The following is a 16681-nucleotide window of genomic DNA, read 5'->3' on the forward strand; positions in this document are numbered from 1 at the left end:
CATATAAGCCGGGGAACGCAGAGCCATCTCTGATCTGCCTGCTGCAGAAAATGGCAAGAATAGGACTAATCATTCCCCCTTTAATGTAGTAAATAGATTTATGTCTTTTGGCAGGCTTTGACTTGGAATTGGTAGCAGTGTAATTTGAATGCATCCCCGTCTTTATAGGTCAATATTTCCATCAACTCACACAGTCCCGTCTGTAAATGAAACCAGTGATTTGGTTGCTCAGCAGACCATCAGCAGCCTTCCATGGCTTTCTAATCCTTGATCTCCATTGGGGGGAAACCCAGCATTCCCTTCTAGTGCATATTGTTTTCTTTCAGTCTTCCTTAGCTGTTATATCAATTTTTTTGGGAATATAACTAAGGAACAACGGCAAAGATACAATTTGGCTGCTCACTTCAAGGACATTTTAGGGCATTTTCACAAATGTAGTAATTCACACCAAAAGTCTCATCTTCTCTTTGCTTTTCTCTTTGTTTTCTCACCATGTAGCCCCATCCAATGGACTTTTCAAAGCCTGCTTCTTGGAAGCTTTTTCTAAAACCCAACTTAATCCAAAGCTCAAATAAGTTTATTAATGCAATATGGTATTTAATACATAATCTAAAGTGATAAAAATTGTCTCTCACCCAAGAATTTGCAGGAGTTTCAAAGCATATATTGTACTTCAGCAGAGACGGTCGTGTCACTTTAAAAGAGAGAAATCAGGAAATGACAAATGTGTCGCTGGAATTTCTCGGGCAACAGACCAGGAAACTAAATATATAATGAATTCAGCTTCTGGCTGCAATGACTTTTTTTTTGTTCTTTTTTTCCACAACAATATTTATAGCATTTAGATCATTTGCCAAAGAAAGCCTCTGCTGACAGCTTGCTTTGGGACCCATTCATCTATAAGCGATAATATGCTAATAGCTCTTTGCCAATTCTTCCTGGAATAAAGCTGTTCTTCCCAACAGGTAATGTAAAAATGTAGTTTATTTAGGAAGCTATTAAAATCACACTGACTACACTTTTATGTGCAATTTTTAATCCAGTTAAATTTGTCTGTATAGGTTTTTTTTATTCATCAGCTTAAGAAATGTTTTTTTTTAAGGGAGAAAGGCAGATGGAGCAGCTTACACAACAAAGCATAAAGAATTGTAACAGCAACACAGTGATAACAGCCTGTATGAGTAACCAGTTGTATAGTCAGAAATACAAGTTTTAAGGGCTATTGATCCTTCTGGTATTTTACAAAGAAACTTGTTATTAGCAGATCTTAGAGGACATTTCTTTACATAGTGACATGTAGGAGAGACTAATGGCATGAGGTCCTAATTTTGTAATGTTCTTTAGTTGAACGTCTGAATAGGCTTGGAGGGAACCACATGGGTCGTTTTCTTTAAACAGTCCTGATTGAAAACACATCTCAGCAGTTGATGAATGAGATGCATTCTTGTGTAACTGAATATCTCAATGTATTTCAATAAATAAAAAAAAAATAATCAGCAAGAATTTCCTGCCTGTGAGGCGAAGGAACCAAATCATTCTGCTTTGGTCTTCACGTCTGAGACAAGAAACAGTTACAATATCCATGAAGGAACGGGTCCGTTTTTATCTTCACATAAAGGTAAAAAAAAGTCTTATAGATCCTTTTATCTTCGTGTTTTTACATAGAGAGAGATCTGAAGATCTTTTTACATTCCTAAAGGGATTCAGATCATCGTTTGCTGGTTTCCAAGGTTTTATACTGAGCCTGAAGCAATAACTAAAGTGATTTGAATGCAGAGCATCTATTTAATGTGAAAAGTTAGCTGTTATTTTCGAAAGCTGCAAGTGACAAAGAATTGACCTTATCTGAGTTATCAAGGCCTGTTTTTTCATTTGCCTAGCTTTTCATTGAACTCTAGTGCTCCACACTCATTGTCAACATTGGTAAAAATGGGTAAAAATCTGCAGTACTAACAACAACAAAAAAAAACAACATAAAAATTCCAAAAGAAATTCAGTCCTTCATTTCATTCATTCAGGGAAGAAAAATGAGAGAAATCCATAGTGTCATATGTGCTCATACTTATAATAGTGGCTGTAAAATAAACATAGCTACTGTATGGGGATTGAGTCTGGAATAAACTCTTTTACGCTAATCAAACTGTCAAGAAACTTTTGAAAATTCATGTTTTCTCAGGATATAAACACACTGAGCAGCAGAAGATTATTGTCCGCCACTGGCCTTTGTTGGGATAATTATTTTGCTACCAGACACAATGAGGAAGATGAGAATGGACATAAAAAAATAAAGCATTTCCAAAGCTTTGTGTTTGAGAACTACTGGAGTTGAAATCACTTGGTCCCCATAAAAACACAATCTGATAAGCAGCTATTTGAAAGAGAAGAACATAACCTTTCTGCCCTACCATTACAATCATAGATCTCTGTTTACTTACTGTGCTGGAAACATGTTTGCTCTAAAACTGAGCTTTTTCTACTGAAACATTCTATGTTGCATAAAAAGTGGATTAGCACTGTGAGACTGTTACTAAGTACAGTGGAGGATGTATGATGCTCCGAGATTCTGAGAAACCCTCTAAGCTTATGAACTTTAAACATCCAAAGATATCTCCTTTTGTCGTCCATCCAAATAAAACATAACAGAGGACCAGGCTTGGTTGTCTTTAACCCTATTGGTTTTCTAAAAAAACAAACAGAATATTTCACTCCCTAGGGGGGTTTTCTTTCCGTTAATTAACTTAAGTTGCTTTTTAATGTGGAAATGTTTGGCTAAAATAAAAGAAACATTGATTTCAAAGCTTTTTAAACATATTTACCAACAGTGCCAATAAGGTTGGATGATACTTTATGAACCTATTCTGTGTGATATCATTGCACTCTGTGGGGCTCTCTGTTTCATCTTTTATTTGAAAGCAGTTTTCAAAGTCCCTCCAGATTTCTTAGCTGCACTGTAATGTGGGCTGCCTGGTCGGCCAGAAGTGAATTAACTTAACAGATGAGAAGGGAGTCCCGACATTGAATTCAACGGAAAAGTGGCTTTATTAAGCTTAGGGCCACCTGGGGCCACTGACTGTGGGGACCTTTTTTTAAAATCAAGAAGGTTTTGCTGAGTCAACAGAAGGTGAAGTTGAGGATGGCTGGCTATTTGATAAACTCTGGATGCTGAAGAAGCTGCTCCACTCAAGCCACACATCAAAAGTCCAAATTTTAATTCAACATATAGGAAAGAGGAAAAAAAAAAAAAGCCCCAGGGGTCTTGGAAATACACACCAGAAATATGAAGGCTTTGCAGTGGCTTTGGAGGATGAAGTCACACGTCACATATTGAATTTGCTTTAAATTAACCAGATGCTGATTACTTGAACTCAGCAGGGATGTGGTTCACCTCTGGCTGGATTTCCAGATGAGCCACAGATCAGCCTGTTCCTCCTCTGCGGCCTCTGCTTTGATATTTTTCTTTGTCTGCAAGGGCTGAAAATGTTCCTGCATGCTTGTGGCTGATTCTTAAAATTACAGCTATCAGCGTGATTCATCCATCTATTATCTCCTCATCATGTGGACGTGTGTCCTTTCAGATACTAATCACAGTTAGTGTCTCTGACCTTCTGGAATGGAGAGAAAAAACGTCTTACTTTTTCTTCTTTAAACCGATTAAATATACAATGAAGAAAATAAGTTTCCTCAGAAATCTATAAAATAAATGAGAGAATACTTTTTTATTGTACTGGCCTTGTTGATTATCTGATTACATCTGGTTCTAGAAAGACGTGTTTGATACCTACTTCATCCAACTGAAGGGAACTCTTCACACAGAGATCTAAAAATCACCGACTATGAGTGATTGAGTTGAGATTTAGAGCTTTTGCGGATAATTCTCAATTATTGATGGTTTACTACGTTACTGATCACCTTTCCCAAAATACATTAGTGCCTCTTATAACACAAATACTCATGTCTTGATCCGTTCTTGACTTTGTTGTGTCTGTATGGACCATTTGGTTTAGCAGAGGTGTTCCTTTAGTAACAGTCTCCTCCTCTCAGTGGGTAACTCAGCACACCTGGTCACTGGTGTTCATGCAGTAAAGGTTTGTCATGACTTGCTCGGCTGTAGACCCTCCCTACCCAAGTCTCGTCAGTTCAGAGTCTTCTTTACTGCAGCCAAGGGTGCCGGCTTCCCTGGGGGACTGAACTTTTCCGATTTCCTCAAGTGCACTGGCCAGAGAGTCAAGGTCTCCAGAGTCCTGGTGCTGGGCTTCCCACAGGCTCAGAATCACTGAGGATGGGCTCTCCTGGCATGCAAAGTAGCCCAGGTTCCTACAGGTTGGAAGAGAAATTGTTACATTTAAATACCGGATAACAGAAAATGTAAATTAGAAAAGTAATTTTAAATTGGAAACACCTAAAGAGATAATAAGGAGTTTAATAGACAATGAAAAATGGCAACAATGAAATAAATACAAAGAGAAAAGGGGATGTTAGGTCCCAAAATGAAAGCAGAAATTTCAAACAGTATTTCTATACAACTGAACTGGTTCACTTTTTATTATAAAACAACAGGCAAAAAAAATTACTTTTTTTTTTTTTGTAAAATAAAAATTTGCTCTAAATTAGCCAAAACTACATTTAAAAAGGAATTCAAAGTACCACATAATTCTCATATTAATAACAAAAGCATCCAAGAAGCCAACAGTAACTGTTGAGGATCCACAGATTGTTTTATTAGAAGTTGAGTTCGCAACAAGCAATGCAGGGAACACTGCAAACATCTGGAAGAAGGGGATTTTGGAATAATATGCAAAAAAAATTGTTTAGTGGAAACAAGAACTGTATATAATTAATGGTAACACCTCTACCACTATGAAGCATGGTGATGGAAGTGTCACGCAATGGAAAAGTAAGCTGAGCTAGATTTAGGACATTTATAGAAGAAAATCTATCAGAGGCTGCGAAAGACTTCATATTGGGACTGAGGTTCTACCTTCAATCAGGACAAAGAACCTAAACGTACAATCAGAGCTACAAGGACCGGCTGTGGTCAAAGTATGTAGCGGTAAGATTTGAAAAAACCTTTGACTTTAAGCATTCCTAATCGAATATGACAAAAGTTGAGCTACTTTGAGGAGAATGACTGATGTGTTTAGTGATTTGATTTGAAAAGCTGGCAGACAAAGGTTCCCTAACGGTTTGCAGCTGTTATTTCAGCAAAAGTCAGATTTTAAAAGTAGGGAGGAATGCAGGACCTTTCAGGTTTTCATTTGAAACAAAATCTGAAATTGTGTTTTTTTTCAATTCCATTCCACCAATGTGACAACCACATGTTGGTCTATCTATCCGATTAAATCCCAACGAGATCAATAAGGTATTTTAAGGCTTGTGGTTGTAATGTGGCAAAATGTGGGAGTCAGGGGTCATAAATATTTATGCCAAGTGCTGATAATGTAAATCCTTTAAAAATTTGAACAAACAAATACAGCACAAGGCAGATTGATTTTAATCATATCAGCAAATTGATGTATCAGCACTGACCCCCAGGTTCCTCCATGTGATGTATTTATAGCTTGGAGTTCAGTTTAATGCTCACTCTAACATCACACACTGACAACTGATTCCTAGAAGTTCAGCTTTCTAGAACTGAGAAATCTTCACTGAGGCACATCTGGCTGTCAGTGGGTTTTACATCTGATTGATGTTGCTTCTAAGATAACATCTTAGATCACTTGAAGAGTTCTGTGCTTGATCTCCATATGTGTTATTGAAGGCTACATTCTGTGCAAAGTGCTGCCTCTTCAATTAATTATGTGGTTGTCCTATTTTGACAAGATGCATGCCCTCAAGTCATTTCAGCATGACTGTTTATTGAAATTCATCTCATCTTCATTTTACTTTGTATGCATGCATATTATTCAAAACTCCAATGCTGAACAGCCCTCACTGGTTGCCAGGGGTGTTGTAAACTTTAATGCATTAAAGAAAATAAGAGTGCTGTTGTTTATTATTTTACTCTGCATATCAAAAGATCTGCTTCCCCACAATAGTTGTATCCAATATGGTGCAGATGTATTGCATGTCGGCTGGAAAATCCAAAGTCTGTATCCGTTTGTTTCCATAAAATCAATTTAAGTTGATACAGTGCTTTAAAAAAGTATTCATACCCCAGGGGTTATCTTTCTTTTTTACATTTTGTTGCGTGGTAACCACAAATATTTGTGTGTATTGAATTGGATTTTATATGATAACATAAAACAAAGTACTATGAAGGAAAATGGCTTAGGGGTTTTATAGACATTTGATCTATGTTGTTGGCTTTATAGACAAACCTTTTTGTAGCAATTCCAGCTAAAAGTCTTAAACACTTTTTAGGAGTTTTCTTTAGTTGATAAAGTTCTTCTTTCTGCAATCCTAAGATAAAACTTAAAACTGTTTAAAATGTAACCAGAACTTTAACTCTGACCTTTTAAAAAAAATCTTTGACTGGTTTGGTTCGTTCCAAAACTGAGAAGTTAAAACCTAAAGGCGAATGCACCAGATTTAGGTGAACCAGAGGCAGATTCCTAATGCCGAGAACTCTTTAAAGATTCATATTTGTAAAGACAAAAATAAATCCCATTTCTTAATTTTTTTCCACTTCATGATCGTGTGCTGCTTTATTATTTGTCTCTTTGAGTTGGATAAAAAAATAGAGGTGTGTTGTAGTGCCGCTAAAGATGGGAAAGATCATTTGTGTTTGCAGCAATTCTGAAGCTCCATCAGGTGGAACAGGAGCCATTTTCAGATCTCTTTACAGATGTTTAATAGCTTTAAGTCTATAGTGGGGCTTTAAAACTCCAGGACCTTCCTAGAGTGGTTCTGATCCTCTCCTTTTAGATGTCAGCTGTAGCCTTTGGGGTTTCCTTCCAGACTGAGATCTTTTGTGCTCTGGAACAGGTTTCCAACCAAAATATCTCTGTGCATTTCTGCATTCACATTTTCCTGAATTCTGAATATTCTGCTAGCCCTTGCTGCTGAAAAACATCCCCATAGCCTGATGCTGGCCCCACCATGCTTCACCTGGTGATAAGCAGCACCGGGTTTCCTTAAACATGATGTCTAACATTCCCCTTAAAGGGTTGCATCGCTGTCTTATGAGACAGTCAATTAACTTTGTTTGTCATGGTCTGAGGGTCTATCGGGAGCATTTTAGTAAATTAGAGACAGGTGTGCTTAGTATGAAGGATTAGCTGTTGCTTGTCCAACCTACCATACTGGCCTGGTGTATCTACCTCTATCCTCAGAGGAATCAGGTACTTTGTCACCTCTCTTGCTGACATTGCTTACTTTAGTCGACCAGCCAACTATAAGAATGGTTGTAGTGGCTCACCTTCTCCCATTTATGAATAATTGAAGAATCATTGGAACCTTTAAAGAAGAAGCAAAGTCTCTGTATCCTTCCCAGATTTGTGCTTCAAGACAATCCTGTCTCTCAGATTTCCAGTCATGTCCTTTGATTGTTTGGTTTTCTATTGGGGATCATTTTCAACAACTTCATACAAATATTTTTTTTTCCACATTATCATAGGGTTTGTATTTGTATTGTTAGGTTAAAAAAAATACTATTTTTGAATAGTTTGTAACATAACATTACATAAGTGCTGTGTAAATTTTCTGGATGCACTGCATATACATTTTTTTTCATGCTGATATAAAACCTTAAGAAATACTATATGTTCACATCACATCTTTGAAACAAATAAAATTATGTTATATGACATTATATATCTTTGCTAAAATAAAAAGATTCAAGATTAGTCCATTTACATGTTAAATGTGTTTTTATCAGTTTAATTTTCTGATACATGTGATTGAAACATGCCTGCACATGCTATCCTTTTACTTTACAAAATCATAATTTAGCAAAGATTATTCAAACAGACTAACCACTTAGGTAAGAATAGGAGCAATAAACTGAATTTAAAGATTTTTTTGCATAAAAAAATGAAGACTTGAAGTCGTTTCTTTATTCTCTTTCCAAATCCTTCCAACAGAGGGCACTGTTTCATCGCAATAGCATTTCATCTTGCTGCTTTGTCTCCTTTGATCCTTCCTTTTCCACTTGCTCACCCTCCTTATATCATTATGTTCCCACACACTCAGAGAAATAATTGCAGAAATCAGCTTAAGTAGGTAGAGACATTCTTATTACATGCTTTTTGGCATATTTGACTCTGCAGTAAAAACTCGGAAATCCGTTCCTATTTCTCAGCTACAGATGTTTCTATTCAGACTCGTTTAGACAAAGATCCCTAATTGCATAGTAGGTGCATAGTTTCTCTGTTAACTTTTTTCTCTCATATACTTCAACAAGAAAAAAAACAAAACAAAAACAAAGCCTGTAGTCGTTGTTGGCGAGCCGATTGCAAAGATCTAAGAGTTGTTCTGGCAATAAGCACTTGATTATTGACTTCTCCTCTGAAGCACAAACAGAGATCACTGCATCCCCAAATAAATAAAATCCTCCCCCGCCCACGACAACACTGACCTGACACGAGCTCCTGAGTGTTTAGCAGGAGTGGAAAGATGGAGCGTGTGCATAGATGCTGCTAATGAGAAGCGCTAACATGAACACATTTTATTGCCAGAGGGCTGTGCTGTCAGCAGTCAGAGACATTTCCTCAGATTTCTGCAAGGCACCGCATCTGCTTCACAGCTACTGTATTTCAAATTGTGCTAAAGTTGGCCTTAACACCCCCCCACCCCCTCTGCCCCTCTCTGTGCATGTTTTAGATCTATAATGAAATCAGCAAAGTGGTTTGTAACTGAAGGCTGGTGGGCGATGAAAGATAGAGTCTGACACGTTGCTTAAATTCCAGCTTAAATGTGCTGTTGAAAAATGAAAACAGCAGTTACACTTATGGAGGAGACCTTACTTTGTGCTCATTGCGCCATCATTTTAAACAAAATGGCCAGCTTATGTGGAGATGACTCGGCAGTATGTAAATGGAAGCTGAGAAGTCAGAATCAAACGAACGGCTTTAATTCAGACCTGTCTATGTGGAGCTTCTGAGCCAGCAGCTGCCAGTCCTTCCCGTTGGCATTAGCCGTGTCAAAGGTGGCGCTGATCCGCTGACGGATGGATGGGGGGATTTTGAAGGCCTTTGACCCTGTCTGAGAGGTGATGGTGCAGTCGGACTGAGTGAAAAAGGGGGCCACTCCTTTTTCATTCTAGTAGCAAGAGAGAGAAGGAAACAGAGAAAATGAAGGACAAAAGGCTCGTCGAGACAATTTGCAATCCAGAAATAAAAAGCTCCGTGTGAGGCTCATTAAGCAAGCTGTTGAATCAAATCAAGAAATAAGGCGCAGTGTATGCTCACACACCATGACATCCTATCCCCATCTACGTTAAGTGCCGTGAAGTATTTTCTCCCTTACAGCTTTCTTCATTTTGCTATTGAGTCACAATCAATCACAAAAATCAGATAAAGATAACTATAGTTAATAAGAAATATTTAAGCTATGTAACCAAGTTTCTAAGTTAGTCCCATCAGCCACAAAATGGTCTACCTAAGCCTTATCATAAAAGCACAACAGGAAGTGAAGCCATAAAGGAAATGCTGTTAAGCAGCCTAGTCAAGAGTCAGTGCTGAACTGAGAAGCTGGTGCATCAAACTAAACCCTCTCACAAACAAAGGAGCAGTTTAGTTTAGAAAACTGCATGTATGAGAGCCAATCACCTCCACAACAGATGTGTAGATCTGGAGTATCTGCTCCTCTCCTGTGACCTGCCGCACGCTGATCTTGCAGGAAAGCTGAGATGGGGAGAGGTTATATCGCTCCAAAGAGAAGGCACACTGCAGGGGACTCCGGTTACTGGCCCACACCTGAGAAAAGGAGAACTCCTGTAGAAACAGGGGAGACGGAGGGTGGACAGGATGAGCATGGTGATGACAGGATTATGCTGGGCAGAAGGAGAACTCATTAAACTCGGCAGGAGACATTTGTTTTTTTCATTCTGGCTTTGCCCCTCTGATGCTTACATGCTTAATTAGGAGTCATCGAGCATCCTTGTTATCCAATCAATGGATAACAAGTCAAAAAGCTTCACCCATCAGAATGAAAGCCAACGGTTAGGATTTTATCCAGTAACTAGAGAAGCTACCTTTTTTTGAGAAAAGCCAGGTTTTAAATCAGCAGGTTCTGAATCCTTTCTAAAGAGATAGAATATATAGTACTAAAAATAAACTAATATTATCAAAATATATTTCTACACTTATATACTTAAAATACATTACTTAATTTTACAAAATAAAACAGAACCACTCTAGTATGAGATGACATAGGTGTCACCATTTCTAAAGTGAAAGTCTGGTTGCTTCTGGTTTAAGCCTTTATTGTGGCTGCAATGGATGACTGTAAATTTACACAGTTATCTTATAGTTCATCAACATGATTTTGCTGTATCATATAGACACCAATTAATTAATTTATAATGATCAAAATCAATCATTGCTCTTTTAATCAGCTCTGGTCTGAATTTAGAAAACACCAGAAGTATTCTACTTAATTATTAAATGCATCAAACCCAACAAGTAAAAACATTTTGGTCATAGAACGACAAAAAAATCAACAGGATGTAGTCAAAAACAGATAAAAAAAGGAATAATGTTTTGAACCTGAAACATTTCATTTTCATTAAAATTATTATTTCTTTTACTCCTGTTCAGAATTGGCCTGAAGTGAATAGTGGCAGAATAAACTAGCCTGATTTGTCACAATCCCAGTCATGTGAATTTTTAATCATGCTGTGCTCATCCATGTGGGAATGTGTAGTTAAGAAGTTATTTTTCTTGTCATTATTTCCTTACTTCTGAATATAAATACACATCATGACCTGAATGTCATGTTCTGTCAGCTTTCTCAATCAGAAGTTGGGTTTTTCATAAATCAAGCTTTGTTTCATGGAATATTTATACCTATTTATACTACGGAATATTGTTTAACTTAAAAACAGGATAATTAAAAAAGTATTTTGGAAAATGTGGATAAAATGAAATAAGATGTTAAATTGTAACACCTTACGAAGAAAAATATGTAGTTTTAGATGTTACTTTTACTTTTAATAGTTTTACAGAACCAAGTCCACAAAAATCAGATCTAGTTAGTGTTGGGCTATCCTCTAAACTCTACATTATTTTACTGAGCTGCATTAGTTTTAGGACTTATTGTCTTATTGGTTCTCTCTTCTCTGCAGTCCTGCTGCTAAGCTTGTAGCTTAATGCCGATCTTTAGATAGGGATCAGTGACGTGATTATAGAATTAGGCTAGAGATCCTTTAACGCTCACAGTTTGCTCTGCATTTCCACCTCAAATGTTGTAGCATTAGAAACCAAAGCCACATCTGCTGAGCATATGCAATCTGAAGCACCCATTTCAGCTTCCATTACTCAGTACCGCATGACCCAGACAGTGTTCCAGCGAGAACAGGTCAAAACGCAGTTGTACAGATGAATCATCTACTCTTCAGAGTCATCAGAAAGGACATCCACTTATAACTGCCTGCTTTAGATGGCAGTCATGTCTGAATTAGGGTCTGCACCCATCTGCTTGGGAGATTTTTCTTTAGAGATCCTTGTTGGTATTCTGAAGGTGCTATGGTGGGCTAACTCTGCTAATAAGATGTCGCTGGTGGGATAAACATCACAGGGCAGAACAGAACATGCAGCATGAAGACCCCTAGGAAGATGACTATGATATATTTCAGTATGTGTGTGTAAGTGTGTGTTATTCTCCATGGTAGTCATAATTAAGTTTGTAATGGTACATGTGTGGGTGAGATAGCCTGCCTCCTACTGCGCCCTAGCTGCTGCCCTTTAGCTTTGATGTGACCAGGCAAGAAAAGGGGAGACTGATGGAAGAGTGAAGCTGCCGATGAAGTTAAGGGAGTAAAGAAAGAGAGGGTGAGACGTTTCTTTTTAAGCACCAGACCACTTCAAAGCTGGGTATATACACTGATTAAGTCATTGCAAACATTCATGCTGCTTCTACCAACCGGCACAGGACAGAAAAGCATCTAACCTGGCAGGTGGTAAAAGGCTTGATGCTCCACAGTAACCGTGGGACGTCCTGGATGGACACCTGGAGGCTGAAAGTGTTTCCCTTAAACAGCATCCTTTTAGGTTCTTCAAGGAGCCTTCCACCTCTTCTGCGCTCCCCTACGACTACCTCCTGATAAGAAAAAGAGAATCAAACAGGTTTTTGTCTTTGGGGCACAAACTGAGGGAGACAGAGGGAAATAGAAAGGTAAAAGTGTAAACATCCACTTGCAAAAGTTGCCAAAGTTTTTAAACCACTTTAAAATTCCACATTACAAATAAATACTTCAATGTGTTTTATTAAGGTTTTATATGAAAGACAAAGACAAAGTAGTGGATGTTGTGAAGCAGAAGGAAATTATGCACGCTTTCCATTTATTTTAGAACTATAACAAACGTAGCCCGTGTCGATAATTAGTCTTTTATACTCTGAAACCCCATAAATCCATCCAGCATTGCAATTTTCTATCGGAGGTCAGCAAGTGATTCAAAACTTGACTTCTGTCTAACTTCATATCAGTATAAATGTACCACTTTTGTGCAGGTTTTATTAGGAAACATTAGGAGATGTCGATTGTTAAGCTTTGAACACCACAGAGTGGTATCAAAACACAAAGAGTATCGCACAACTGAAAAGCTATCAAGTCATGGCTGCGCACTAAACTGACAGGCGGGGCAAAAAAAAGGCTTTAATCAGAGAAGCAGCCAAGAAGCCCATCGTAACTCTGGACATCCTGCAGAGATCTAAAGCCTCGGTGAACAAATCTGGCCTTTATAGAAGAGAAGCAGGAGAAGCGATATCCATAATAAGTCCTGTTTGCAGTTATATAGTAAAATATATGGGAGATTCCAGAAATCTAAATATAGTAAAAAAAATAAAATAAAACATTTATTTTGGAGACTGATCCCTGACTGGAAATAGTGGAAAGAGTTTAAGAGCTGAATCCTTTAGTCTTGACATTAACTGTGTTTACATCAAGTAAAAACTCAAGCTTTTCATGCAAATGTTTTCCTGTCAATCAAAACCCTTTGCTAATGACTAACAAACTTGTTTAGATTTGTTTTAAACAGTAGCTATAGTTAATATAAAAAAAGACAGCTCAGCTACCCTTTAGCTACATAAGTATATTTTTGACACTAATGCACCTACCATCAATTTTAACATCTTGGTGAACTGAGTGGGTTGAACATTCACCTCTTGACTGAGATGCAGCTAGTTATATTTTCTCATAAAAAAACAATCTTTTGAAGGAAAGATGTTTGAGATGAAAAATAATGCTTTATTACTCTGAACCGAACAGATGAATCAGGGGTAACCTTATTTCTCATAACAATTAAGGTGGTTATGTGCTGAAAATCAGATTAACTTTAAATAGCTTGCAAGTAATAAAGGTGAACATGATTATAACAATTAAGCTTGTTATTTAATTTCTTATGGGTGGCTGGGAAAAATCGGCAGAAAGCACGAAAGAGAAAAATAACAGTATAAAAAAGTTGAATTATTTCTTTAATTGCACCTATATATGCATGTATGTATGTACAGGTGTTTGTATTGTTTAATCATAAATATATATATATATATAAAAAACTTGATAAAAAAATGTCAGGAGCGAACAAAAACATGTAAAAAGTTTTTTACATAACTTCACAATTACATGTTAAAACATAAATGTAAAGAAACAGGCGAGTAAAAAGTAGCCACTCTCTTTCCAGTCAAAATGGCTGCAGTGAAACAGGTCTACTACAAGAAGAAATAACCAAATGCCGGCTTAGAGGCAGGTGGACGGAAGCTGAGGCAGTTTGTCTTTAGAAGAGAAAAACAAAGCTTCTTCTATGGCAGACAATCACAAAAAAACAACAAAGACAGAGCGGTTGAGAGTAATTAAAAGCTTCCCAGGATTACAACCAAAGGAGGACACAATAATCTGACAGAGAACAAAGGAGGCCACAGAGAGAGGAGAACAATGGACAAACCTGCAGGTGATGTTAGCAAATTAAGAGCAAAAGGCAAAATTAACTCAAACAAACCCCCAATGCTTCATTTTCTTCTTTTTGAGTTCTATATCAAGATTTCTCAACAGGTACAAAAGATACCTCAAATAATTTATTTAAATAAAGGCAGCGACTTTTAGTACAGTATGAATAAAGGGTGGTCTACATTAAACACCTTTACTGTAGAAGAGAGAATCAATACTGAAAGCTACTTTGGTCATTTATTAAAAATAATAGCTAACTACTAATAATTAACACTAGCTGTTTGCTACAAACTTTTTGCTGCATGAGCGATTATATAAAAAAAACTACGTATTAGTGCATAAAATTATCTCCAATAACGTTTCAAACAGCAATCAAAGCAATGCATTATGCTTATATCCTGGTGCACGCAGTATAGCAATTTATTTGTACTAATTTTACAACCTTTCCCCTTCTTTATAGGAGTTACAGTTCTTAATGTATTTTGTTATTTTCATGCAGCTTTCCAAATGCTTGATTATCAATATGTACCTGACTCAAAGGCATTTTCTAAAATCTGCTCCTGATCTACTGTCAGGTAGTATATTTATATGGATATAATGCTTATTTAAGTTAAACAGCATACTGCAGGTGTGGGTTTCCATCCTCTCTGCCCTACTTTTGATTAAGCTGTACTTTAAAGCTTCCTGATGCTTTAACTTCTAAATCTTCTAAGGAATGAAGATGACTCATCTCCCATCCTGTAGGTAGACGCCAGTGCTAAACTAACAGCCCAGCATAATGACATAAAGTCAGCAAGAATTTTGGAAGTGATCTAGGAGACTTATTTAACCAGCTAGAAGTGGGCAAAGATGAATTAGACTGAACTAACAATAGACAAACATGGCCATCGCTCATTTTCTAGTAAGTTTTCAGTCAGTAGATCAGAGATAATATAGATAATTTCATTAAACTCCCAGAATCTTTAAGCTATCTAATAAACTCATTGACTTTAAACACAGCTGATAAACTCAAGTTCTCAAGGCCTGGCGTCCAACTTTTAGATAATGTCTCTACCTCATCATCTAAATGGATTATTTTTTTTATTTAGCAGGACTGTGGATCTTAACAACATGTAGATGAGGTATTTTAGCTTTTTGGTTCAAGCGTGTTGGATCAGGGATTCTTCTAAAAGCGGCAGGACACCAGCCCTCGAGGACTGGAGCAGCTGGCTGGCTGAGCCTTTCTGCATGTGGAAAATGTTTGGCAGATAGATCCTCATAACCTCTTCAGAGGTTGACAGCAAGGGCTGAAACCAGATGAGGTATGTGAGATATGTGAGTACTCTATTCAAACTGACATCATCTGACAGGCAGGCTGTCTGTGACATCAAGGTTTAACATCAAATTAAATACTGGTTGTTGTTGTTCCTTTTTTCAGTTAGGGGTTATATTTATGTTTTAGAGAAAGAATATTTAAAGGAAGAATGTCACCCTGATTATTTAGCATTTACTCCACTTGTCTCAACATCTTCACTGATTTAACATGCCTTATTTTTCACAGTCTCAGTCTGTTTATTGATGAATACTTGAACTTATGGTATTCACAACTGTTCGTTTTAACATTTGGATGGTTAATTCTGCCTAAAATGGCTAAATAGTTAAATAGAATACTATAACTGTAAAAAGGGTTGTGCATTATTTTGATTTGAACAAATCTGGTTCAGATTTGCATTCCTTGTTTTAATTTAAGTTCCTATCTGCCTGTTCTTCCTGCAGAGGATGAGAGCCCACCTGCCCCCACCCATCCTCACCACCTTCTACAGAAGCACCATAGAGAGAGTTCTGACCAGCTGCCTCACTGTGTGGTGTGGAGGCTGCAGCGCCTCAGACTGGAACAAAGTGAGAAGAGTAGTGAGAACTGCAGAAAGGATCATAGGGCTCCTCTTCCCTCCATAAAAGACATTTCATCATGGCGCTGCCTGCCCGAGCCTGTAACATTATTAATGACCCCTCACATCCCCACCATGCACTGTTCTCCCTGCTGCCCTCTGGGAAGAGGCTTGGCAGCATTCGATGCAGGTCCAAGGATCCTGCAACTGTTGAAAAACAGTTCAGCAACACCAACCCAAAACACTGCATATTTGCACCATATACATATATTAATGCTCTAAACTTCCTTTTTTTTTTTGCACCATGTTTTTTCTCCCACACTATATACATTTGATCACTGCCTCACTTTATGGTATGGAAATGTTCATTTACTGACTGGAAAGCTGTAATAAACAAAATTTCCCTTTTTTATACACTCTGTGTACACAAAATGTCAAAAGTCATAGTTCTTGATTCAGTTAATTTAAATTTTCGCAAAATTTTACAAGTTATAAATTAGCTGGATGAAATGGTCTGAATGTCTTAATAAATTGTAATTCCTTGACCATTTTACTTTGTGAGATCTTTAATATAAATGCTATGTGGCAGTGGTGTCTTGTGCAGGAGTTTGCCCTGCAATCATAGGGTTGTCGGTTTGAGCTCTGGCTTTCAATGTCGTTATGTCCTTGGGCAAGACACTTCGCCTGCATTGTCTACTGATGGTGGTCAGAGGGACCGGTGGCGCCAGTGTACGGCAGCCCCGCTTCTGTCAGTGAGCCCCAGGGCAGCTGT

The 16681-nt window shown here is 37.6% G+C and overlaps 1 protein-coding gene across 1 annotated transcript in view; it reads right to left on the reverse strand.

Moving 5' to 3' along the window:
* Positions 1-452: 452 nt before the first annotated feature.
* LOC119773220 (netrin receptor UNC5D-like) overlaps positions 453-16681 on the reverse strand; it is a 280262-nt gene continuing 264033 nt past the window's right edge. The window contains exons 15-18 of the mRNA XM_038270115.1: positions 12049-12198; positions 9708-9872; positions 9020-9198; positions 453-4314 (exon numbers count right to left, since the gene is read on the reverse strand). Of these exons, the coding sequence (XP_038126043.1) occupies positions 4119-4314; positions 9020-9198; positions 9708-9872; positions 12049-12198 (690 nt within the window). The 3' untranslated portion in view covers positions 453-4118. The remainder of the gene's footprint in view (positions 4315-9019; positions 9199-9707; positions 9873-12048; positions 12199-16681) is intronic.

This window comes from Cyprinodon tularosa, unplaced genomic scaffold (assembly GCF_016077235.1).
Source record: "Cyprinodon tularosa strain WSP-4 unplaced genomic scaffold, ASM1607723v1 ctg750, whole genome shotgun sequence".
Taxonomy (NCBI): domain Eukaryota; kingdom Metazoa; phylum Chordata; class Actinopteri; order Cyprinodontiformes; family Cyprinodontidae; genus Cyprinodon; species Cyprinodon tularosa.